The sequence below is a fragment of the Macaca fascicularis genome, chromosome 10 (assembly GCF_037993035.2).
Source record: "Macaca fascicularis isolate 582-1 chromosome 10, T2T-MFA8v1.1".
Taxonomy (NCBI): Eukaryota; Metazoa; Chordata; class Mammalia; order Primates; family Cercopithecidae; genus Macaca; species Macaca fascicularis.
This window is the reverse complement of record NC_088384.1, coordinates 94,180,825-94,208,510: the sequence shown is the minus strand read 5'-3', so window position 1 is coordinate 94,208,510 and position 27,686 is coordinate 94,180,825. Positions and strand designations below refer to the sequence as shown.

The 27,686-nt window shown below is 42.2% G+C and overlaps 1 protein-coding gene across 7 annotated transcripts in view; it reads right to left on the bottom strand.

The window, feature by feature from the left end:
- The window catches only part of RPRD1B (regulation of nuclear pre-mRNA domain containing 1B), a 93,039-nt gene that overhangs the window by 38,297 nt on the left and 27,056 nt on the right, over positions 1-27,686 (bottom strand). For 5 of the 7 annotated variants that reach the window (XM_045362964.3, XM_074005301.1, XM_005568974.4 and 2 more), the window contains one exon: positions 22,614-22,789. The exons of the other annotated variants lie outside the window; for them this stretch is intronic. In XM_045362964.3, the coding sequence (XP_045218899.1) occupies positions 22,614-22,789 (176 nt within the window). The remainder of the gene's footprint in view (positions 1-22,613; positions 22,790-27,686) is intronic. 7 annotated transcript variants of the gene reach the window in all.

Genomic DNA, 27,686 nt, shown 5'->3' with positions numbered 1-27,686 from the left:
TTCAGCTATATCACAAAGCTAGGGCTTCAAATGCTCAAAAGGCAAAACTTTCTATCAAAAAAGGAACGTAGAGTACAATATTGGCAACAGTGAATTAAATGGTATTCAACTTAGGGTTGAGATTTGGAAGTAAAAAGAAGTGACACTTAGTATTTGCATTCTCTTTTTGTCCGTTCTCAAAAGTTTCAAAATGCCTTATACAATAAAATACAGACACCTGAGCTTCACAATTTCTTTGTGGACTCCACCTAAACACGGCTAGAAAAAACACAGTGAAGTTATACTTTCTATGTCAAAGGTTGGATATTAACCTAAATTTATCATGTTTTGCAAACAAACACTATAGAAGCTCAAAATACCCCACTGCTACTCCCTGTGACCAGGGCCTCCTCATTCCATGACTGAGTCACTACAGTAAATCCCTGGTGAGGCCTCCTGACCCCTAGGGCTCCTAAAATGCCATCAGACTTCTCTCCCGAAAGCCCAGCTTTCATGAAACCACTCCCTTGAGAAAGTGAGGCACGGCACCCACTAGCTCCGTGATCTGGTCCTTCAGAGCAGAGCTCAAGGTCTTGCAAAATCAGCCCCTGCCAAGGTGTTTCTCACAACCTCCTAACCCTCTTTGTGTGGACCATTTTTTCAGGACTCCCTGCGAGCCTGGAGGGGTTTCTCTCTTCTCCTAGCCCTAGGAAAGCCTGGCCTCCGCTCCTCTGCCCTCGGACTATCTGGACTCCACCTCTCTAGGAAAATCCTTGCTCTGCATCCAGGAAACGACTCCCCATCTCCTCCAGCTCCAGAGCTCCCCCTCACACAGGGAGTGTACCTGAGCCCCTAGCAAGCTGCTCTATGCTCTCTCCACACATGAGAGACTTCTATGTTCCTCTAGAATACGAATCCCCTAATGATAGGAATGGGGCATTTTTTTTTTCTTTCCTCAGCTCCCAGAAAAAGGTACTCTTGATACATCTGCCAAGATATACAGAAAACAACCCTAGGCCATGTGAAGTCTGGGGCTGTCGGCCCCCTTGGGCTTATTTTTTGTCCTCTTGGTGTCTCTGCAAGGGTAAATAGGTCCCTGAGGCTGGGCCCTTGCTGACTTAGAAAGCCCTTCCTGCAGGAATGTAACAAGAAGCACTGGGCTGAGAGGCAGAGACCTAGATTTAGTCCTGGTTCTACCTCTAACCTGCTGTGTGACCGTGGATGTGTTCCCTTTTTCCATATCTGAAAGTGAGGGAACTGGACCATAACACTTCTTTTCAGCTTCTAAATTCCTTGATACCAGATCCCTGATGCACACCTGAAGAGGCAGAAAGCAGAAGCTAAAGAATGGGAAGAATAATGAGGCAGGAAAAAGGTCAAATGAAGAATACTTAGTTCAAGTTGTAAAGACCAAAGTCCAAGCAAGGAGTGAGAGGAGGGAACCAGGAATATCCTCTCCCCATTACTGCAGGCAATCGGTCTCCCATCCACAAGGACAGCTCCTCACGCAGTCCACAAAGGAACAGAAAACGGTAGAGAGTGAGCTCTCCTAGCAGCCCATTTCTTTCCTTTGTAAACTTACTACAACTAAAATTAAACAATGACTTATGTAAATGATTAGCAATGACTCCCACATTTAACTAGTAAGCTCCTGGAGGCCAGGACGAGACCCATCTGCTTCCCCCAGCATCCACCAGGCTCTGCAGTGTCCAGCAAACAGTAGGCATCCAGCACATGTGCCGAATGAAGGAGCCATATCTAAAACATAACATCAGGCATAAGCATGCCACATGAAGTAACTCCTGAGATTAAGACTTCAGTTAATAGTCACCTTTCACACTCTTGAAGTTGAAAACTATTTTCAGATTTGAGGATCTGAACCCCCTTTCTCCCACAAGTACTTTTCTTCTTTGGCTGTTTATACTTCAAGGGAAATTAATATATAGGATGAAGGTGACTAATTCTCTATTTCTGGACATGGATTCATCTAATAAACTTCTCCTGAACTGAAGGTACAAAAAGGGTAAAATGGCAAAACAACTACACAACAGGGACTTCCTGCCCCCACCTGAATTCTCTGACCAAAGCTGACAAATCAAAGCCACCTCGACTCAGAGCCAACCACTCTTGGCAACTAGGGAGCCCTTCAGTTGAAGGAGTCCCTCAAGAACAGCTTGAAAACCACCGAGTCTCTGGAAGCTGAGCTGGGATCAGAATCCAAGACTCCTTACTCTTGAGTTATCATCAGACCAACCTGGCAAGTTCACTGAAGCTAAAATGGAAGGCACTTTGATCTAATTAGACACCACTTTAAGTTCAACTAACTTTCTCCTAGGGAATTTCTTAAAAATCCCAGTTGTGGCCAGATGCGGTGGCTCACGCCTGTAATCCCAACACTTTGGGAGGCCGAGGCGGGCAAGATCCCCTGAGGTCAGGAGTTCAAGATCAGCCTGGCCAATATGGTGAAACTTCGTCTCTACTAAAAACTACAAAAGTTAGCTGGGTGGGGTGGCGGGTGCCTGTTAATCCCAGCTACTCAGGAGGCTGAGGCAGGAGAAATTGCTTGAACCTGAGAGGCAGAGGTTGCAGTGAGCTGAGATTGCGCCATTGCACTCCAGCCTGGGCAACAGCGAGACTCCATGTCAAAAAAAAAAAAAACCCAAAAAACGCTTTTCTGTTTGGAAGGGGGTATAGGGTGGGGTACAGGGGATTCCTATATATCATGCTTAGGCTGATATTATATTCCGGACATTACCGAAGAAACTCATTTAACTAAAAAGAAATGTGTTCCAGTCTTCAGGCCACTCTGGAAGTGGACGGATCCTGCCCAGAGCTCTACATGCCACTGGGTGACTCTTCTCGTAGGGACGCCTATTGTAAGAGCAGGCGTAGGAGGAAGGAATCACTAGAGAAAAGCAAGAGTGACAGTGAGACTGTCACTGAAAAGGATTAATAAACATCAAGGCTGGCCTGGGCACGGTGGCTCATGCTTTTAATCCCAGTGCTTTTAGAGGCTGAGGCAGAAGGACTGCCTGAGGCCAGGAGTTCGAGACCAGCCTGGGAACTACAGTGAGACCCTGTCTCCACAAAAAAATAAAAAACACAAAACACTGAGGCTGTACAAAGAAAAGATCTGTAGGCTAAGAGGTTTAAATGTATCGGCAAGGACAACTGGGTATATACTCGGAATAACCAAATACAGGTAGCAATTGCCTTTTAAACTGTTAAAACATGTACCTGTTTAACTGGGACAGTCAAATGACCCAGATTAATTTCCTGAAGAGAGGCAAGCAGGCTGGAATTCATGGCAAGCTCTCATTAGGTTACACTAAGGCTATAGTAATTTTTATAGTGCACTAAATAGACTCAAGTAGTAACACTGTGATTTCCCACTCCCCACCCCTGCTTTTACAAACAGATTCAGGCTTTCCAAACAAAGTCATCTGCAAACCTTGCCATGGACCAACAAAAGAAATTAACAGTGACTCTGGGCTAGACAAGGTGGTTCACGCCTGTAATCCCAGTACTTTGGGAGGCTGAGGCAGGTGGATCACTTGTGCCCAGGAGTCCAAGACCTGTCTGGGTAACATGGCAAAATCCCATCTCTACAAAAAATGCTAAATTAGCCAAGCGTGGTGGCACACGCTTATAAGTTCCAGCTACTCCGGAGGCTGAGGTGGGAAGATTGCTTGAGTCCAGGAGGCGGAGACTGCAGTGAGCCAAAGGAGTGATTCCAAACAAAACTCCCCCAAACACAACTCCAGCCTTCACCTGCCTCTGAATTCTCCGGTTCTTAAGCTCTCTCAGTTGGGTCTTGCAGATCCTCACTAGCTGCCTTTTCAGGTTATTCTCTTTGGGTCTCGAGAGATGAAGGAGAAAGGTCTCAGGAAAATCCAAGAATCTCGTGTCTCAATTTACCAGCTTGCCTTCTCACACAAGTGCAGTTCACGAGCTCTGCTGCCAGAGGGCTCCTCAGCTACTCCTGCTCTCAGAAGAAATCCGGGCCTCTTTTCCACATCCCACAAAAACTAACTCCAACGTGACGAAACCCACTCAGATTCTTCTACCTCGTCTAAGTGTGCTGTATCCCATGATCTCTTTAGTACACCAAGTACCACTCAGGGAGAAAAATGATGTGCCCAGGTGGTCACATGCTTCTTGTTTCAGACACTTTATTCTTGTATGTAACACAGGACTAAGCCTTTCATCCAACACCCACGCTCCTTGCCTAGAACTGGAATTCAAGAGCTCCAGTCCTGTGCCATTTACAGCTGCAGGATGACCCTACTGTAGCGTTCTTGCCCATCAGTCTCCTCTCCCGACCAGCGCACTCTTCTCAACCACAGTGCACAAGGCTCTCTCCAGTACTCTCATCTTCAGAGGGTGCCTTTCCTCCACGACCAATCTTATGCAAGAGAAGACAAGGCAAGCCCAGGCAGTCTGGTTGCTATTCCTCTCCAGTGCATGCATTATTTATACTGAGAGGTGGGGGACTGAGGTGGGACTTCCATTCAGCGGCAAGTATCTACTGTGGCAACCTTGCTCCAGCCCAGAAGAGCCGTGGGGTGTTGAGGGGGCCCTGAATAGGGAAGAATCATATCTGACTTGCTGCAGCAAACCTGTGTCTGGATCCTCAAGAAGGGGAGGTGGAGAAGGTGGCAGGCACCTTCGAGAAACTGCCTGGGTTTATTTGACTGTCGAGAAATGTTTACAATGTAGAGGGTAAGGCCCAATGTGTAGTTCTGAGATAAAGCCTAGGATTTACGCGCCTGGCAAAGCTTTGGAATCTTGCTGCACAGACTCTCTAAACTTGCAGGAGAAAACGTGTCTATAACATTTCCCTGCTTCCTGTGGATCCAGCTGACACCATGAACTCCACCCATCACGGAGCACCCAGACAATCTGCTGAAGGGAGCAGGGCTTACACATTCTTTGCCTTTTTTGGTTAGAGAAGCCAGACCTGACACACTGCAGATAAGCTCGGGGATAAGAGGGCTAGAAATGACAGGGGCTGGCATTGTAATGCCCTTTCCACAGGAATTTCATTTTCAAAACAAAACTATAAGCGTTTCCTCTGGCAACACATGTAAGAAACAATGATCAAAATGTAAACATTATTAAACCTATTTTCTTTCTTGCTAAGAAGTACTTACATAAGAAAAAAATATGTAAGAAATAACGCCATGGGCAGGGGCTTGACTTGGTAAGACAAGATTTCCAGTAGAAGACTCCTGGAAATCTCCATCATCTTGCCCTGTTGTGCTACAGGACATATGGTATATCAAAATTACCCACTGCTTGGCTACCCCCAATTAAGAGTCATAAAGGGTTTTTGAAGCAGTTTACGAAGGCCCCAGTTTTAAAGGTGACCTGCCACACTGAATTTAAGTCAAAGGACTGTTTCATAGTATGGAGGTTGAGAGAGCCAAGTCCAAACGGGAAGCTGACCCACACCCCACCAATATTTAACACACCCGCCAAGCCCCCTCATCCTGCCAGGAGGCTTACCCCTTGCTACTAAGGCCACAGGACCTACACTTGAAAAGCACAGCCTCTTAAACCACAATTTCATTCACTCATTATGCTTTTGGAAAATACAATATATGAATATTTGGATTGAAAATAAGAGTGCCACTTTTACATTTTCTTCAAAGATCCAATGCGGGAACAAAAAACCACTACTGACCTGCACCTCTCCCCCAGCCAGCTCCACGTTCCCATATGACCTAGTGGCAGCTGTGACATTTCGAAATGATACATTCTAGGGTGTCACAGCACAGTGGGAGCTGCTGAGTAAGACGCTGGGGAAGATACAAGTAAGAGAAGAAACTGTGGCTCCAATCCCAAAACTTAGGGCCTCTCAGCTCCACCATCAAAACCCATAATAAAGGTACACACAAAGTATTTCCCAAAAGGAAAAACGACAAAATGGCTATAACTGGAGGAATGTTCTTGGAGCAGTCCAGCCATCCACAGGAAAAGCCAAATGGGAGCAAGCTTCTTAAACCTGAAATTGCACCAGAAAGCATTTTCAGGGTGCTGCTTTCTCCTCAGAGGCTCCTCTACACAAAAGGTGATAAGGGAGCTTCTACTGCCACAACAAAACCCCGATCGCACAGGGACATGCAGCACCAAGGGGAGAATGAAAAGTCAGTGTCTACACTAATTAAAAAAAAAAAAAAAAACTAAAAAAGGAAAATACATTTTAGGATTGGACAATTTTCGAGCCTTAATATAATCATAAAGCTAAATATTTTCAATTTAACAGATGCTCATAAAATGCTTCAAAAAGATACGGATTAATAAATGGACCTAGATCCTTCACAAATCCTTACATTTATGGAATGGGGTCCCTCATTACATAAAACTAGCAAAACCAAAATACTAAAGTATAAGAGAAACCCTTTAGTTCTTTTAAAAGTAAACCATCAAAAATGTATGCTTTACACAAGTAACAAAGACTCCACAAACTAGCTTCTTTAAGGACTATTTTAATGGAAAGCCAGGTTATTGATTTTTGTGCAGACAAACATCAAAGGGATAGACAAAGGTTTCTCATTTTAAGCCAAATACTGGTAGAGTCAAGCATTCCTGGAGGACAGCTGAGAAACAAAGGGTAGAAAGGAAAAACACAAACACACAAAATTTTTTTTTTGTACTTGTGTATTTGGTTGTATCACATACAATTCTTTTAAGCAATGTTTATTGTAATTTTAAGTGCTGGCAGGTCTGCCCAGGGTAAGACAGTCTGTAGGTTACTGTACTACATTGGAATACAGCTCTCTCTATAAGCAACAACAACAAAAAAAACTCAGTTCCTTTCCATTAGCAAACAAACAAGAAGGTTATGTTTCCTAGCACCTCCAAATCACTGGGAGTATGTCACATCTTTTCTACTGGAGGGAGACGGCTGTGGCAGAAGTCAGAAAATACAAGTTCAACCCCTACGCACACAAACTAGAAAACCTAGAAGTCATGGATAAGTTCCTAGAAACACAGAATCTCCCGAGATTGAACCAGGAAAAAAATTGAAACCCTGGACAGACCTATAACGAGTTCCAGAATTGAATCAGTAATTTAAAAACCTACCAACCAAAAAAGGCCCTGAACCAGATAGATTCACAGCCAAAATCCACCAGACATTAAAGAAGAGCTGGTACCAATCGTACTACTGAAAGTATTCCCAAAAAATCAAGGAGGGAGTCCTCCCTAACTCATTCTATGAAGCCAGCATCATTCTGATACCAAAACCTGGCAAAGACACAATGAAGAAAGAAAACTTCAGGCCAATATCCCCGATGAACACAGATGTAAAAATAAATGAAATACTAGCAAATCAAATCCAGCAGCACATCAAAAAGCTAATCCACCATGATCAAGTAGGCTTTATTCCTTGAATCAAGGTTGGTTCCGCATATGCAAATCAACAAATGTGATCCATCACATAAACAGAACTAAAAACAAAAACCGTATCATCATTCCAAATTTCAATAACTGCAAAAAAGGCTTTCGATACAATTCAACATCCCTTCACGTTAACAGCCCTCAACAAACCAGGCATTGAATGATCATACCTCAAAATAATAAGAGCCATCTATGATAAACCCATAGCAAACACCATACTCAACAGGCAAAAGCTGGAAGCACTTCCCTTGAGAACCAGAATAAGACAAGGATGCCCACTCTTGCCGCTCCCGTTCAACTAGTACTGGAAGTCCTAGCCAGAGCAATCAAGCAAGAGAAAGAAATAAAAAGCATCCAAATAGGAAGAGAGGAGGTCAAACTCTCTCTCATTGCAGGCTATATTATGATTCCATAGCTAGAAAACCCCATAATATCTGCCCAAAGGCTCCTAGTTCTGATAACGTCAGCAAAGCTTCAGGATACAAAATCAATATACAAAAACCAGTAGCATTTCTATACACCAACAATGTCCAAGCTGACAGCCCAATCAAGAACACAATTTCATTCACAACAGCCACAAAAAGAATAAAATACAACTAATCAGGGAGGTGAAAAATCTCTACAAGAAATTACAAAACACTGCTCAAAGAAGTCAGAGACAACATAAACAAATGGAAAAACATTCTATGCTCATGGATAGGAAAAATCAATATTGTTAAAACGGCCATACTACCCAAAGCAATGTACAGATTCAATGCTATTTCTATCAAACTACCAATGACATTCTTCGCAGAATTAGGAAAAAAAAAAATTCTTGCATGCACAGCATCTACTAACAAAAGTAAAAACAAAACAAAGAGAAAACAATATTCCAAAACTGACCTTGACCCAATAAAAAGCCCAAATAGCCAAAGCAATCCTAAGCAAAAAGAACAAAGCCCAGGACATCGTATTACCCAACTTCAAATTATACTGTAAGGTTACAGTAACTAAAACAGCATGGAAATGGTACAAAAACAGATTCAAAGACCAATGGAACAAGGTAGAGAACTCAGAAATAAAGCTGTACACCAGCCAGGCACAGTGGCTCATGCCTGTAATCCCAGCATTTTGGGAGGCCGAGGCAGGCAGAGCACCTGAGGTCAGGAGTTTGAGACCAGCCTGATCAACATGGGAGAAACCCCATCTCTACTAAAAATACAAAATAAGCCGGGCGTGGTGACGTGTGCCTGTAATCCCAGCTACCCACGAGGCTGAGGCAGGAGAACTGCTCAAAGCTGTGAGGCGGAGGTTGCAGCAAGCCGAGATCACTCCACTGCACTCTAGCCCGGTGGACAAAGCGAGACTAAAGTCTCAAAAAAAAAAAAAAAAAAAAGAAAGAAATAAAAATGTACACCTACAAGCATCTGATCTTTGACAAAGCTGATGATAACAAGCAATGGGGAAAGTATTTCCTGTTCAATAAATGGTACTGGGATAGCTGGCTATCCATATGCAGAATATGCAGAAGATTAAAACTGGACCCATTCCTTTTACCATATATAAAAACCAACTCAAAGTGGATTAAAGACTTAACGTAAAACCTCCAACTACAAAGACCCTAGGAGAAAACCTAGGAAATACCATGCTGGACATTGGCCCTGGCAAAGACTCCCAAAGTAATTGCAACAAAAAAAAATTGACAAGTAGAATCTAATTAAACTAAAGAGCTTCTGCACAGCAAAAGAAACTATCAACAGAGCAAAAAGACAACTTACAGAATGGGAGAAAATATTTGCAAACTATGCCACCATCAAAGGCCTAATATCCACAATCTATGAGGAACTTAAGTCAATGAGCAAGTAACAAAAAACTCCATTAAAAATAGGCAAAGGACATGAACTGACACTTTTCAAAAGAAGACTACATGCAGCCAACGAGCATATAAAAAAAGCTCAATATCACTAATAATTAGATAAATGCAAATCAAAACCACAATGAGATACCATCTCATACCAATCAGAATGGCCATTAAAAAGTCAAGAAATAACAGATGCTGGGGAGGTTGTGAGGAAAAAGGAACACTTATAAAGGACTAGTTAGAATGTAAATTAGTTCAGCTACTGTGGAAAGCAGTCTGGAGATTTCTCAAAGAACTTAAAAAGAACAACCATTCAACCCAGCAATCCCGGTACATAACCAAGGGAATATAAATTATTCTACCATAAAGACACACGCATGCCTATGTTCCAACACAGCACTATTCACAAGAGCAAAGACATGGAATCAACCTAGATGCCCATCCACAGTAGACTGGATAAAGAAAATGTGGTACATATATACCATGGAATACTATGCAGCCATAAAAAAGAATGAGATCATGTCCTCTGCAGCAACATGGATGAAGCAAACCAAATATTGCATGTTCTCACTTACAAGTTGGGAGCTAAACACTGAGTACACATGAACACAAAGAAGGGAAAAATAAGACACCTGGGACTACTTGACGGTGGAGGATGGGAGGAGGGCGAGGACTGAAAAACTACCTATCAGGTACAATGCCAATTACCTGGATGACAAAATTATCTGTACACCAAATACCTGTGACACACAATTTACCCATGTAACAAACCTGAACATGTACCCCTTGAATAAATAAAATAAATAAAAGTTGGAAAGAAAAAAAAAAAAAGAAAATCCAAGTTCATATCCTACACTTCCACGTGCCTAGGATATAACATGTGACAAACTCACTGGGCTCCTATATATGAGATGGGAATGAAACAATGCCTATGGCATGGGGGAAGCTTGGGTGAGAACAGGCACTTGCTAAACTGTTCCATTTAAATCAACAGATCTGATGGAGAAAGCAGATCATCACCACTACACCATAATTGGGGTAATGGTATCTTAAAGGGAACAATTCCTACTGAGTCTATGCCCCGCAGAACAGACATACTGTGAGCAAAAGGGAAGGACTGGGAAAAGAATATCATGAGTAAAAGTGGGATGTGTCCATTCATAATTACTGTCCCAACCCCAAGAATTCTCAGAAAGGCTGCTGGTAAATTTTTGTTGGGTTGAAGTTTGCAAAGTTACTGTGCTTGAAATTCTCACCCCTCCCATATTCTATTATTTTATGAGCAATACTTAATCTTCCTGATTTATAATATGTCAGGAAAAGACATGCAGAGTTGAAGAAAAAGAATTAATGGGATGCAAGATCCTTTCTCCCAGAAACCAGTTGACTATATCCTTAAAATTTAGCATATTTACTAGAAGCTGCCTTGAGAAAAGGAAAGGGTCTTTGACCAAGGGCACCTCTTTTTCCTTAAAAGTCTACCTGGAATACTGGAAAAAAAAAAATCACAGAATTTTTAAATTTGGTCACCTCTCCTTTCCTTCTCTTTCCTTGGCTTGGAGAGTGGCAGCGCCATCCATCAAAATCAGACACTAGGCCTCATCTAGTGTTTATCCTGATTTTTTTCAGTGCTCAGATCTGTTGCTTTGGCCTCCCTGTTGCAGCCTCTCCTTCAATTCCTCTCCTATGCCTCTGCCAGGTTGACCTCCCACCACCATCTTCCATAGCTAGGCAGGCGCCACGCCAGCGTGGTTTTTGCTCCCTCTCAATTTTTCGTGAATCTCCCTCCCTTCTCTGCATCTTTGTCTCCACTTCCATCACCTTAGTCCACTCTGCCATCACCTCTCCCCTGGATTCTTGCAGTAGCCTCATTACTGATCATCTACATCTGCTCTTACGCCCTAGAATCCATTCTTCACAAGGCAGCCCTGTGATATGTTCAAAATGCAGCTCTGAGCATGTCATTCCCCTGTTTAAACATTTAAATAGCTTCTCATTATTCCTAGTTCTTGGAATATGGGCCCAGTGGCCAGGTGCAGTGGCTCATGCCTGTAATCTCAGCACTTTGGGAGGCTGAGGCAGGCAGATTGCTTGAGTTCGGGAGTTTGAGACCATCCTGAGCGACATGGCAAAACCCCGTCTCTATCAAAAATTTAAAAATTAGCTGGGCATGCTGGTTCATGCCCAGCTACTGGGGAGGCTGAGGCAGGAGGATCACTTGAGCCCAGGAGGCCAAGGCTGCAATGAGCCTTGATCGTGCCACTGCACTTCAGCCTGGGCGACAGAGTGCAGGCTGTCTCAAAAAAACAAAAAAAAAGACTATGGGCCCAGCTGGTGGCCTGGCCCCTTCCTGGGCCCCATGACTTGGCCCCTGCTGACCTCCTCAGCCACATCTCTTGTTGTGTCCCATGGCATTTTGTCTGCACTCAGCCTTTGATCTCAGGCTTTACATATGCTGTTGCCACTCTCTGCCCAGGACACACTTCCCCTTGTTTACTTTCCATCAGTTATCTTTACCTAGTTAATTCCCATTCACCGTTTGTATCTCATATCAAACAGTATTTCCTCACTCAGGAGTTCAAGACTAGCCTGGTCAACATGGTGAAACCCCGTCTCTACTAAAAATACAAAAATTAGCCGGGTGTGGTAGCGTGCACCCATAATCCCAGCTACTCAGGAGGCTGAGGCAGGAGAACTGGTTGAACTCAGGAGATGGAGGCTGCAGTGAGCCGAGATTGCGCCACTACACTCCAGCCTGGGCGACAGAGCAAGACTCCATCCCAAAAAAAAAGAAAAAAAAGGTCCAGAATGAGAAAAGGCTAAAGGAATGGCAACATTTACAATACAGGCATGGAGAAAAGCTTATTGAAAGATGAAAAAGCAGAAGAACCAGCAGAGGGTGGTACACAGAAACCAGAAAAGGCAAACACATTGTATTACAGTAGTATTAAATACTGCAGAGAGGGCCAAAAAGAGAAAGGGAGCCAAGAGGCAGAGACTAAGAAGTACCTTTTGAGTTTTGAGATTAGACCACTGGGGGCGGGGGTGGGGGGGAAGAGGGAAATTCTGAAGACAGCCACTTGGGTGGAATGTAGACATGCATGCCAAGCTTCAACAGGCTGAGAAGCAGAGGCAGCAAGGGAAGTGGATATGGTGGCAGTTATAAAGGGAGGGTGGTGCAGAGGGTATGCTCATGTGAATGTGATGATTTCTTTTAAACACTGGAGAGACAAAGCATGCTACATGCTGAGGACCTTCGGCTCGTTTACTGGAGACTTCTCACGTGGACAGGAAAATAAATTGGCCCTAAAGGTCCCATGTGACAAGGGAAGGCAGAAGTTAACAACTTCAGATTAGTTAAGGTGTTGGAATCTGTTGTCCCAGGAAGGTAAATTGTTACTTTATCAATGAAAAGCCACATCAAAGAAAAAAGGCTGGGAGTACAACTGGCTTCAACAGAAAAAGCCAGAAAGAACCTGGAATATGCAAAGCAGATCATCATCACTATACCATAATTGGGGTAATGGTATCTTAAAGGGAACAATTCCTACTGAGTCTATGCCCCGCAGAACAGACATACTGTGAGCAAAAGGAAAGGACTGGGAAAAGAATATCATGAGTAAAAGTGGGATGTGTCCATTCATAACTACTGTTCCAACCCCAAGAATTCTCAGAAAGGCTGCTGGTTAATTTTTGTTGGGTTGAAATTTGCTAAGTTATTGTGCTTGAAATTCTCAAAGTAGCTACTGGTTGAATTAAGCAAAGAGAGCTGACCATACCTCTTCCTACAGATGTTTAAAGATAAAGGACCTGAATAAGGAAAAAAACAAATAAGGAGGCTTGCACAGCCATCATGACAGCTGGCTAGTACCACCCTCTTCACATAAAGCATGCCATATCTTTGGGGCTCATGGCTTTCATCTGCAAAGGTTTCACTTGACTCCTGATTATAACCAGAATACTTTGCCTGATCTCAGAAAATGACTCTTTCTGATCTATTTCAAGTCTAACATTTTAGAGACAGAAAAAGTCAGAGATTCACTTCCAAGATTGTAAAGTATGCCACAATCCAATTTTAACTTTCTTCAAAATCCCAATTTTAAGTGGCAGTAGAAAGCCCACCTTAACAGTAGTAGGAACACTTATAAAGACTAAAATAGAATCTTGCTCAAAATAACATGCGTCCACTAGGTCAAATAGGCAGCTCAAATTTCTGCAATCTGAACCTTGCTCTCAAAATTATGCTCACTTAAGTCAATGTTATAGAAGTCTGTGCTATTTTCACACAGCTGTCTCAAATGTAAACAAGATCATTTAAAAGCCAGAAGAGGGCTCCATTAGTCTAATTAAACTATTCCATGTTTACTCCTTCATAAAACAAAAGACTAATCCTTAACTTGTATAGAGGTTTATACAAAATAAGCTCAATGAAGTCCTAGATTGGTTAAGTTGTTTTGGAAAAGACAGGAACTCCTACAGCAGGAACGCATTCTGGTGGCAGAGACCGTGAAATGTATATGACCTTCAGTGTACTTAAAAGACAAGCAGACATCCGCACATATACATAGAACCACTTCTAGAAATCTACAGGAAGAAAATAATCCAAATACTGAAAGTTAGCCTAAAGCTAAGAGACAGAGACAGAAACATACAAGTGCTAATACAAATAATCATTAACTATCCAACCACAGGTATTCAAGCAATCATTTACAATGTTTATAAAGTTTTTATTTACAAGGGAAAATAATCATGTTAAGAAAAAAGCATGACAGAAAACTATCTGCACGTTATCATTCAGTTTAATTTTAAACTAAGAGGAAAAGGAAATATGCAAAAATTAAAAATAGTTATCTCTGGGTAATGAGACTAATTTTATTCTTTATACTTATTTGCTAAGTTTCCTCTGATGTATTATTTTTATTAAAAAAAAAAAAACAAAACCCTGAGTACTAGTTGAATGCGAGTGAATGTTCTGGCAGGCAGGAGTCATAAGAGGCCCAGGTGCTGTTTTAACTTCATATGTATATGCATTTCATAAATACGAAAAATTAGTGCCACATACACCAGCTGAAACTCAGTTCCATCAAGCAGGGGTTATACTGCCTACAAAAGTTGGGCTACAAATATGAAAATGGTACTATGGCTAAAAGCATGAATTCTTGCTGGGAAAGCTTTAAAACCGTGTCACTTTTTCAATGTAAAGTCTCAAAGTCTCAAATGTTAGCAAATCATGTTCTTAGGTCACTAAGTATGTGAAGTACGTTATAATGCAGCATTACTTTCCTGGGGTGAAAAAATCATAGGTTTCACATTGTAATAAAGAAACACACACACCCAAGAGATAAAAGCTCCAGCTGTAAATTGCGCCTGAGCAATAGGGTCAGCAGACTAAAATGAATAAAAGAAATCCAAGGAACTCCAAATCGCTCACAGAAGCCCACACATCAACTAAAAAAAAAGGCTCCCATATCAAAGTAGGGGATGAAAAGGCAAGGGAGAGCAGTGAGCACACTACGGCCCGCTTCGTGGGAAGGGACTGAGTGCAAGGCCCCGTAATCACTTGGCAGCAGACTGACCTGTTTCAACAACTATTCTAACAACCTGGGTGCTGACAGAGCTGCCAGCCTAGAGAGGACAGAGCTGAATACTATGGAAGGGCAGTGAGTTTAGAGGACTGAGAGGAGGGGGCCAGCACTAGGCAGGGCCTCTCAGATCCCAGGGGAACACAGTGGATGATCACTGTAGTTAGGAGTCAGAAGATCCTGGTCCTCACTGGCTTCCTCTGTGACCCTGAATTGCTCATATAAACCCAAGGACTCTTACCTAAAATGACGATTAGATCACCTGCTCCCATCTGTCCTTACCGTAATAGGACACTGAGTTACTGGCTTTGATCATCACAGGGAAGATGAATTTACTCCAAAGTTCACAAAAAAGGAGCTCTCTATCTCCCCCTACTGCCTGGCCTAATATTGAAACAAAAGCTTCTAACCATCTGCACCCTGCAGGGAGGTGCTGCCAAAAACAACAATCTGCATCGTTTTGGTTTAGCACTCCCTCAACTGTAGCCAAAGAATTTCTCAAGTTGTTATAACCACAATCAAACAGAAATATGAAGAGTCATAAGGCAATGTTGGAGTCTGAACCATTTCCCCCTTCCCAGCTGTGTTGCCTGAAGTTAGAGGCTCTACTCCTGAGTAGTCATTACAGCCAAGGGGGAGGTGCCAAGTGAGGAGAAACATCAGCAGTTTTAAGTTCATGAGCCAATTTCTCCCCTCCTATCAGAGCAAGAGCATGAGCATGGGTACAGCAAGGGAGGTACTTAGAACCTCGGTGGCAGAGTAGGTTCCTTCACACTTAGAATGCTTTCATGCAACCATTTTATGATCCCATATAAAATGTCATTTCTCTACAACAAGAATCTTGGAAATTGTTTACATGATTAAACTTTGGCTACTATTCTGCGTAAGATGTCTTCCTGCTGTTGATGTTGCAGAATCAAAATTCTGAAATCAAAAACTAAAGTACAAATCTGATGAAGTTACCAGATGTCTGCCTTGGACTCTATCCTGGTCTGCAGCTAACTCTCTCTCTCTCTGTTTCTTCACCAATTCAGAAGTCTGATTATATGATCTCTAAGGTTCCGTCCAGCTCAATAATCCTGCTAATCACTTTACCTAGATATCCAGGTCTCTATGTGTCACTTTACTTTGTAAAGCTGCTGTTGTAACTGTGCCCCGATGACTTTGTTGAGTCCATACATGAAATACTCCTATCTTCTAGAGGTGGGGGTTAACACTATTGAAAGGTGATACCACTGCCCCCCATTTGTGGTCCTGATACCTCGACAGGGCCTTTATAATATCCAATGCATCAGTAAATGACACTCTCCAAGAGTGTTTTAAAATTCTGCAGCAGAAATTAAAGACTTAAATAAATGTGAAGACATCCCCTGTTCATGAGTTGAGACACTGCTAAAATGGCAATACTGCCCAAGTGACCTGCAGACTCAATGCATTCCCTAGTAAAACTTCAATTACTCTTTTTGCAGAAATGGAAAAGGCGATTGTTAAATTCACAGGGAATTGCAAGCAATCCTAAATAGCCAAGACAATACTGAAAAAGGACTCTGAGAACTCGTACTTCCTGATTTTAAAACTTACTACAAAACTACAGTGATGGAAATAGTGTGGGATCAGCATAGGATAGACATACACATTAATGGAATAGAACTGAGAATCCAGAAATAAATCAATACATCTATGGCCAATTGATTTTTGACAAGGGTACCAGGCATTCAAGTGGAGGAAAGAGTAGTCTTTTCAACAAATGGTGCTGGGACAAATGGATATCTATAGGCAAAAGAATGAAGTTGGTCCCCCCCTACATCACACCACATGCAAAAACTAACTCCAAACAGATTAAGAACCTAAATTTAAGAGATAAAATTATAAAATTCCTAGAAGAAAATACAGAAAAAAATTATCATGACCTGGGATTGGCAACAGATTATTAGATGTGACACTAAAAGCATGAGCAACAACAACGAAAATAGATGAATTGGAACTCATAAAAATAAAAAACTTTTGCACATCAAAGGATATTATCTAGAAAGTGAAAAGACAACTTATAGGAGAAAATATATGCAAGTCATATATGTGATCAAGGTATATTATCCAGAATAAAGAACTCTTACAACTCAAAAAAAGCAAACAACCTAATTTGAAAATGGGCAAAGGAATTGAATACACATTTCTCCAAAAATACATCAACAGCTGACGAGCATACTGAAGAATGATCAGTATTGTTAGTAATTAGCAAAATGCAAATCAAAACCACAATGAGATAAACCTGCACATTTAGGTCGTCCAGAATAAAAAGACAGACAACAACAAATGTTGATGAGGATGTGGAGAAACTGGAACCCATGCACATTGCTGGTGGGGATGTAAAATGGTGTAGCTGCTATGGAAAACAGTCTGATGGTTCCTCAAAATGTTAAACATAGAATTACCATATGACCCAGCAATTCCACTCCTAGATCTATACATACCCAAGAGAAACGAAAAGATATGGCCACAAAAAAACCTCCACATGACTGTTTATAGCAACACTATTCATAAGAGCCAAAAGGTGGAAACAACTCAAATGTCCATAGACAGGTTATAAACTGTGTCACATCCATACAATAGATTAGTGTTCTACCATAAAAGAGATGAAGTACTGACACATGCTACAATATGGGATGAATCTTGAAAACATCATGCTAAGTGAAAGAAGCCAGACACAATTATGTTGTGGAACTTGATACAATACTGTGAATGTACTAAATGCCAACAAAAATCTGTGCACTTTGAAGTGTATGGTTAATTTATGTTATATGAATTTCACCTTAACTAAAACAAATCTGCAGCTTGTAACAAATTTCTCAAGAGCTCTTCCCTGTGTGGCATATCATCTTTGTGTGTGCACCATGTGGCACGTGCGTCAACACAGGACTATCTCCTTTCAGTTCCAGATCACTGACAGTCAGACACCACGATCTGAATAAAAATCGCAGTTAAGGCCAGGCATGGAGGCGCATGCCTGTAATTCCAACACTTTGGAAGGCCAAGGCAGGTGGATCGCCTGAGACCAGGAGTTTGAGAAGAGCCTGGCCAACATGGCAAAACCCCATCTCTACTAAAAATACAAAAACTAGCTGGGTGTGGTGGCGTGCGCCTGTAGTCCCAGCTACTAGGGAGGCTGAGGCACAAGAATCGCCTGAACCTGGGAGGCAGTGTGCTGCAATTGCTCTACTGCACTCTAGCCCTGGGCAACAGAGCAAGAGTCTGTCTCAAAAAACAAACAAACAAACAAACAAATCACAGTTAAGAAGGTAAAACTGCAGGTTCCTGACCTTTTTTCTTTCCTTAATACTTGTACAAATAGGTTTCTTTCTCACACACACACTCTTCCCCATGCACTGATCATGCTAATGGAACATGTCTGTATTATGCTTTATTCACACTGACAAGACAGGAACCCTATCCAACCCACTCAGACTATGTCTTATGAGCTTTGAGCAGACATCTGGGAGTAATGCAGTCACCTCTGTGAACCACAAACAAAGCTTCTCTTTGCTCTGGAAGTGAAGCTAGAAGGCTTTTCTGGTACCTTTGGCCTCTGCCTTTTTGAATGGGCTTTCTTCTATACCCTCCACATTCTCTAACCTCCTCTTTGGGCTGCTATTTGTGCTTCCTTCCACAAGCCTTCTTTTCCATTTCCAGGTTTTCTTATGTTCATGACAAAAACATTAGCAACAGATTTTCAGCAGCATTCCTTCTACCCTTGCCTGGTTTTTAAGGCCCCACATCATACGCCAAATCAATCATGACACCCAGAAGCAAAAGTCAAAAACAAACAAAAAAAGATGATTCTCTCAAAACAAAGCATAATTCTGCTTAAAGGAAAAAAGAAAAGTAGCACAAAGGAGAAAACACACAGAAATTTCTAAAAATGGTTACCTTTCCGAACTAACATATTCTTTACAACCAATCATTAAATCCGATTTGTTAAGTCACTTTTAACGCAAACTAAAAAAAACCCCTTTTCTCTATAGAAAAAGGTTACATCAAGTGATGGATTTCAGTCAAAGAACAAATATTTATTGAGGAACAAATATGTTCCTGGCACTGCGAGAGCACTCAAAGAGCACACAGTCTAGCAAACTTCGGGAGACCTGCTGAAGGCATTATAGTTTCACAAACTGTCCATGATTTGATAAGTCTCACATTTTTAATAAGCATCTGATCAAATTATTATTAGCATCTTCATTTTTTTCTTGGTCTATTTCAGTGTAGACACAAGTGAGAATATTTTCCTTACTGACAATCTTTCTTGAATTCTACCTTAACCCCTTGTTTGCTGCTGTTTCCCCCTGACTCGAGCATAAGCCCCTTGAGGGGAGAAGTGCATCGTGCCCATCTTTGTTGCCAACATCTGGTTGGCACAGACTTTGCTGACTCCCTGAATGAATACATAGCTTCCTAAAGAGCACAGACCTTAATCTCCCCCTGGTGGTCTCCAGCACTTCCTTTCCACATCTGCCTTTGTCCTTCTTCAGATACCGTCTGGTCCAGTCTAACTGCTCCCCATTTATAAACACGTTTCTCTTCTTCAACTATTATTTCCTTTTACAAAAAGGTTTTATTGCTTGACGGCAAGTTTGGACCTACCTTAAACCACAAACAGAACCACCAACTGCCTCCTTAATCTACATTATGTACAATCAAGTGGTTTGGCTTTATGTTCACCTGTGCTGTTTATGCCAGAATATGATTTCCTGGAGGGAAGAAACACAATCTCCTACTTTGAGTCGTAATTCCCTCTTTTACATCCTAGGCTCTGAATCATCATACGCCCAATCCTGACATGTAGGAACCACTGACGTAAAATTCCCAAGTGAAAGAGAAAAAGATGCTTATTACATAAAGATACAAAATTAAAAAGGAAAGCACAAAGAAACCTAAGTATATTAGAGCTTTGGGAAGAAAACAGACTCCCAAGCAAATAACCACTTCTCCAAAGAGTTCTGAGAATTTCATGTATGTATACACTGAAGGCAATGAAAAGATTAAAAAATAAAATATTTAATTAGCATTCTGATTTGGCAGTTTTAAAATGGACTGGCTGTGTTACAAAAATGAATGCTAAAAAAGTGGGTATACTTTATGTACTGCCCCATCACACAGACAGACTTTTGGACAATTTGAAGGAATTCACAGTATTCATGCATCTTTCAAGTGGCATACATTTATCAAGTTGGGCCACCACCACAGGGATGTGATGGGACAGGACCAGTCTATTACAGGGTGAGAAAAATCTTAGGTTCAGGAGAGCAGACTGCCTACATTTTTAGCAAACGTGGATAAAGAAAAGAACTAAAACCATCTCTCAAATCTTATATTGTGAGGCGGGCTGATCACTTGAGGTCAGGAGTTCGAGACCAGCCTGGCCAATATGGTGAATCCCTGTCTCTGCTAAAAATAAAAAAAAATAAAAAAAATTAGCCGGGCGTAGTAGTACATGCCTATAATCCCAGCTACCCAGGAGGCTGAGACGGGGGATTGGTTGAGACTGGGAGGTGGAGGTTGCAGTGAGCTGAGATCACGTCACTGCACTCCAACCTGAGTGACAGAGTGAGACTCCATCTCAGAAAAAAACCTTATATTGTATCTAGTCATTTGCTTTCTTTAATGCAGCAAATCGGCTCTATTTTTACAATAAATGGTTCTGCTCATATGCCTGGGAGACATGGTTTGAGATAAGAACCTTCAGTTCAGACTCTGTACTTTGGTTCCAGTGGTGGGGCCTTCCTGTTCCGCTTCTTCAGCAACGGAATGCCAACACCATTCCACTGAATGAACCAGGCAGAGCAATGTAGACTAGAAAGTTACAGGACGCATCCAAAGCTCTAATCTGTTTCTCCACCTTAATGCCCTCTCATGGTGTCCAGCAAACCACTAGTTCTACAAAAACCAGAATGATTCCCCAACAATACACAGAGGAAAGTGCAACTATGGGGAGGGAAAACAGAACAAAGAGTTAACCAGCTCTACCAACCCGATCTCCTCAAAGACTCTGCCCTCTATGGTTGCTTGCCACGTTCCACCCAACAACAGCTGCTCATGATAATCAATGTCTGACAGATCAGAGAAAGCCCTTAATGTGTCGCCAAGGGGCAGTTCAACAGATGGCATGGTGACTTACAACCAGAATCATTAATTACACTCTCTTATTAGTCCCGGGGCACAGTGCTGAAAATGCTTCCTCAGTGAAAGATGAGCATTTCAGATAAATGACCGTCTGGTACTGCCTGTGAAACTCCCTTTAGGATCTCTGGTCAGTGCCGATGTCTAAATCTAAGCCGTAGGATGTTGACAGCCCTTTCGCACCTTCCACATTCAAGCAGGCTACGAATGTGAAGTTCCTGCTACCACTATGTAACACGGTTCCCAGAATCACTGCAGGTAAGGATACGGTAAAAAGTGCCTGCCACTCATTTCCCCTCAAGTCAGATGACCGTGCTGAAAGGCAAATACAATGATCTCAGCCTCAGAGCTAGCTCAATGTTCCCTCCTTCTGTGCCAGAGCATGTTTCCTGAGCATGGAGGTGACATGGCTCTCCTTGTCCCTTGTCTACTCTAAGAGGGATTTAAGAAGTATTTCTTGAAATACAACATGACCGGCTCTCTAACTCAGAAGTGTCCTCCTTTACAAAACCACTGGCTGCAACTCTTTTCCATATCTCTTGAAAAAAGAAGAGCAGACATTCCTGAAAAGGAAGTGCAGCAGCCCGGGGCAGCAAAAGTTCCCAAACATTCACACTGCTGGCTGTGTTATCCCATGGGACCAAGCACTGAGGGTAAACCACCATGCACTTAACTACGAAACCAAACAAGTGTATGGGGAGGAAATGTTTCTGAACTCCCTCCCCAAGGTCACTCGGACTAATGTCCTCAACCCAGGGTAGAAATGAGTTCTTCCTCTACAGTTTGAGAACTGTGCTTTATAAATACTACTGTGAAATTTAAGAGCTGACTACAGATAGATCTTGGAGGCAGACAACTTCTCAGCCACAGCATGGATACAAGTCAGAAATAAACCTCCAAATGGCCAGGCGCGGTGGCTCATGCCTGTAATCCCAGCATTCTGGGCTGAGACGGGCGGATCACGAGGTCAGGAGATCGAGACCATCCTGGCTAACATGGTGAAATCCCGTCTCTACTAAAAATACAAAAAATTATCCGGGCGTGGTGGTGGATGCCTGTAGTCCCAGCTACTCAGGAGGCTGAGGCAAGAGAATGGCGTGAACCCGGGAGGTGGAGGTGGCAGTGAGCCAAGATCGTACCACTGCACTCCAGCCTGGGCGACAGCGAGACTCCATCTCAAAAAAAAAAAAAAAAAAAAACACCACACACACACAAAAAACAAAACAAAAACAAAAAAAACCTTCCAAATGCCTTAAAAGAAACGTTTTTCAGCACTTCCCAACTACCACCAAACATACTCTTTGGTTTTCACTGATTTGCTATTGTTTTTGTACCTCAATTTATAATTTTTTTAAACATGAGTTCAAACGAAAGCAGTATTAAGATCCTAAGGCTGTGATTAAGAGTTCACTGTTTGTTTCCTACAATCCAGTTTGTTCTGTCCTGGACATATAAGAACATGACTTCAATTTTTAACTGTGCTCAAATAACTACAGTATCTGATGGATATTCAGAATTCACATCATGAATTTTTAAATGATAAAAATGTTGTTAATTAAAGCATAATAAAAACCTCCTAATGTGGGCTACAGGAAGGGAAACGTGGACAGTCTGGGTCTGCCTTTTAATGGACTCACCTCTAGCTTTTTCTCCTTCTCGGACAAAACATCTTTCTGATTCTGGGTATACTCCACCAACATCCGAGCCAGCTGGCGACGGTCCTCCAGCTCTGCCGCCAGGCGCCCGTTATATTCTGCTAGTAACAGACATGCTTCATCTACTGTTTTTGAAAGACGTTCAGCTGCCTCTTTGTCTAAGTACAAATGAGATCAAAAAATAGAGAAAATATACAAATCACATAGGTATGATTAGAAACATTTCTGGGGGAGGTTAACAGTTTCTCTCCCAATATACAGAGTCTAAGAATAAGCCAGAACCTGTGGACAAACAATGAGTTGATTGATCAAGAAATCCAAAGGTATTCACCCTGTCAGCAAGACAGGACACTACTCAATTACCCGAGGTAAGGAAGTGGTACAAGGGAGGAATCTGGCAAAGGCTTTCTAAATGCCTGTTCCTGCAAAAGCTCTCCAGACAAAACAAGCAGAAAGAGATATTGAAGATCATCCGTGAAAAAATCGTTCCTTGCCTCTGAGAATTTCAAGTGCTTTCATTTATATTACAGTTGGCCCCCTATATCTGTGGGTTCTGTATCTGTGGATTAACCAACCATAAATGGAAAATACTCAGACCAAAGAACCCCACAAACCAATAAAAATAACGATTAAAAACCCACAATTTAAAAAATACAGAATAACAACTATTAACACAGCATTTACATTGCATTAGCTATGATAAGTAATCTAGAGAGTATTTAAAGTATATGGGAAGATGTTCGTTGGTTATAGACAAATCCGACACCATTTTATTTAAGGGCCGTGAGCAACCTTGGATTTTGGTATTCTCAGAAGGTCTTGGAACCAAACCCCCTTGGATATGGAGGGACAACCGTATTTCATTAAGTAGTCTTTTTACTTTCCATTGGAATAAAAAATAGCGTGCACTTTATCTCTTGGGTGTGGGAACTAAGACCTCCTCCCCGCCAAAAAAAACCCTACATGACAGGTTTCAATATGCAGTCAGCTAAGATGCTGGGACTCGAAGCCTGATCTCTAAAATGATCTATAGTACTCTATCTCTTAAACTATGTAAGCCTTGGACCTGGGGATGAATTTCTTCCTACATGCAACAAAATGTAAAGTCTGATAAGAAGGAGGTTTGTAAATGTTTCTGAACATGACTCACAGCAGAAATACACTTATGTAAACACAAAGAAAAATGAAAGCAGGTTTCATAAAATACCCATATACCCATTCTTACTATGTGTGCTCTATCTTCTATTTTATTCCTTTTCCTTTTTTTTTTTTTTTGAGACGGCGTCTTGCTCTGTTGCCCAGGTTGGAGTGCAGTGGCATGATCTCGGCTCACTGCAAGCTGCACCTCCCAGGTTCAAGCCATTCTCCTGCCTACACCTCCCGAGTAGCTGAGACTATAGGCGCCCACCACCACGCCCATCTAATTTTTTTGTATTTTTAGTAGAGACGAGGTTTCTCTGTTAGCCAGGATGGCTTTATTCCATTTTTTAAAATCTGTTGGTCATTAGCTACCAGACTGATTTCATATCCAATTAATGGGTTGTAACTCATGTTTGGGGATGGAAAAACATTAAGAAAGGGTATTACTGGGAAGAAGTGATAAACAAAGGAGGATCTGCATTTACAAAGAATTGACATAATTAATTACCTGTGGGTGGTGATGAGATTAGAATTTTAAATATGTATACCTCATTTTTAAAAGGCCTAAATGGGTCAAAACAGTAGGTTGGTGCTTTGAAACAAAGAGCATCAGAGACTCCCGCAGTACCATGGGACAGTACCATGACACTCCCTATGGATACAGGCTGTCAGAGGGGAGAGCTCGCGTTCTCCTAGGGAACTAGGATTTCAGAATTCCCAACACAGTAGCTCTGGCAAACAGCCATGTGGCTTTTAGATGCTTTCTTAATGTGAACATTGCAAGAGGAACTGCTGAAGGATTCCAGATTGGGTGGGATGCCAAAGATTAGGCACCTCTACCCTCCTCGGGGATGGGAAACAAAAGAATGTCCTTGGTGAAAGGGAAGAAGTGAGCCGAATGGAGCACAAAGGAAAGAGATCACCTCATTCACAGAGGATAAAGGACCACCAAACTTCTCCCAGCTCAGTGGCTCATTCCATGAGCAAGCTCCTGGGGTGGTTAGGTTGGTTTTAGTTTTGTTATTGCTTGACTGATCATTTTTTAAAAATGGTTAATTCACTAAGATGTTTAGGTGCCTGTGGCAAAAAATGGCAAATACTAATTTTTAAGATTAAAAAGAAAATCAATTTGCAGCCTCAAGAACTTTTACAAAGGAAATAATTCATTTACACAAATTACAACCCAGAAAAGTAACTTATAATAATTTAGTGAGTTACACAAAATATGCAGTGAAAATGCAGAAGCCAGATGCTCACTTCAGGGGACCTACCCACGTTGTCCGCACGCTCCCTGCTCTCCTTCACCCATCAGAGTGGCAAGTGCCTCTTTCAGCCAGTCCTCCAAGCGGCATGCGCATCCCATCTCCTCTCGTTTCCTCAAAGACTCAACTTCTGCAGCCGTCCCATGTCTTCCCTACCTCAGCAAATTCTCTCTCTCCCTCCTGAAGACCACCACCAGCACACAAACCTGCTGCCATGCATTCCACCCACATACCACTATCCCACTACTGACCTGCTTCCCTGCTCCCCCTTGGAGCTAAACTCTTTTCAGAGAAGTGTAGCCACCTGCTCTCCTCCTGAGCCCACCCCAACCGGGCTTTATGCCCACCAATCCTCTGCTCAAAACCTTCCAATTAGTTTAACAAATTTGAGTTCTTATAACTAGGCTCTTAGAAACGGTAGAGAATAAAAAGGACAAAAACTTTCTGCCCTCAAATTTATATTATCAGGTAGGAAGAGAATCAATATACAATATTATGCTTACTTATCAGCTGAAGAGAACTACAGAGAAAAATAAGGCAGAGGAGAAAGAGTACGGCACTGGAAGCAGAGGGGGATCAACATTTTCAAAAAGGTGGCCAGGGTAAGCTTCGCTAAGGTGATACGTAAACAAAGGCCTAAGAAAATGAGAACCAGCTTCGTAACTATCTGGGAGAAACATTTCAGACAGGGGACAAGTACAAAGGCCCTAAGAGGAAAGAGTGACTGGCGAGGAACCCATATGACTTGAGCAGTGAGTGAGGTGAAAATAGTAAAAGTCTACATGGTAACAGAGGCCAGTGAAAGACGGGCTTTAAAGCTGGGCAGGGGGCTCATTTCTGTAATCCCAGTGTTTTGGGAGGCTAGGATAGGAGGATTGCTTGAGCCCAGGAGTTTGAGGTTACAACGAGCTATGATCAGGCCGTTGCACTCCAGCCTGGGCGGCAGAATGAGACTCTTATCTCAAAAAAAAAAAAAAAGGCTCTGGCTTTTACTTTGGTGATGGGGGGAGTCATGGGGGTGTTGTGTGGAGCAGGAGACATGATCTGACTTCTACTGAAGAGGATCACTCTGGTTACTATGTTAAGAATAGAACGATGGCTGAGCAAGAGGAACAATGACGCAGCACGACCAACTGGGAGGCTACTGCAATAAATCAACTGAACATGGCAGAGACCTGGACCAGGGAGCAGTGGTAGAGGCGGTGACAAGGTATCAGATGCTGGTTTTGGTCCCAATCAACAGGAATGATGAGGGCCATTTACTGAGATGGGGAAGACCATGAGTGAAACAAGTTTTAGAGGAAAGGTCAGAAGTTCAGTTTGGGGCAGAGTAAGCCTGAAATGCCTATCAAGATATCCAACTAATAAAACTGAGTAGGAGGTTGGATATATGGGTCTCAAGTTCAAGGTGGAAGGGTCAATGCTAGAGATGTAAATTAGGAAATCATCAGCAGAAAAACTCTTATTTATAGTCATGAAATTGGGTGAGAATGGCTGCCAGTGAAACCAGCTAAAGAAGGGGGCTAATATGAAGAGGTCAAGGAAGAGTGAAGAAACCAGCAAGGAGGCTGAAAAGACACAGAGAAGAGGAAAGCTAGAACAATGTAGGGTCCTAGTTCCTACTGCTACTGTAGCAAATTACCACAAATTTAGTAGCTTAGAATATCACCAATTAATTATCTTATGCCTTGCCTTATCACGGCTGCTTCTTCCATCTTCAAAGCACATTGCTCCAACCTCTGGTTCCACGGTAATACCCCCTTCTCATTCCCCCTCTACCACCTTCCTCTTACAAGGACCCTGTGATTACACTGGGCCCTCTTAAATAATCCAGGGTAATCTCCCCATCTCAAGATATTTAATCACATCTGCAAAGTCCCTTGGCCATATAAGATTACATACACACAGGTTCTGTGGATTAAAACATGGGCATTTGCGGGGTAGGGGGTCAGGAGGCATTATTCCAACTACTACACCAAGTGAAGAAAGTATTTTCAGGAAGAAGAAATAATCTACTGGGCCAAATACTACTGGGGTAAAGTTAAGATGGGGGCAGAGAATCCACCACTGAGTCTAGCAACAAGGAAGTCATCAGCAACTGGGAGGACGGGAAGTGGAGAGAGAGCACAGGCAATCCATTCAGGTGGTTTGGCTAAAAAGAACAGAGAAATGAGGCAGTAGCTAGAGGAAGATATGGGGTCAAGAAAAACATCTTCCCATGTGGGGGAAACTTTCATGTTTTTATGCTATTGAGAATGATCCAGTAAAGAGCAAAAAATGGAAAATGCAGGAGAAAAGGGGAGCACTGTTGGAGCAATGACCTTGGCTAGATGAGAAGGAGCAGATCTAATACACAGAGAGACGGGTTTAGAAAAACAGCATGTCCATGCAGAGAAATAGGAGGAAAAGTCAACTCAGACATGTTAGTTTTCCCCAGCCACATTCCACTGCACAGGTACAGGAAAGGAAGAGACAAAAAGCTAAATTTATGAATGGTGGTTGCCAGGTGATACAGGAAGTGAAAAATTATGAGTTATTGTTTAATGGGTATAGAGTTTCAGTTCGGCAAGATGAAAAGAATTCTGGAAACTGGTTGTATAACAATGTGAGAATACTCAGCACAACTAAACTGCACACCTTTATGTTATATGTA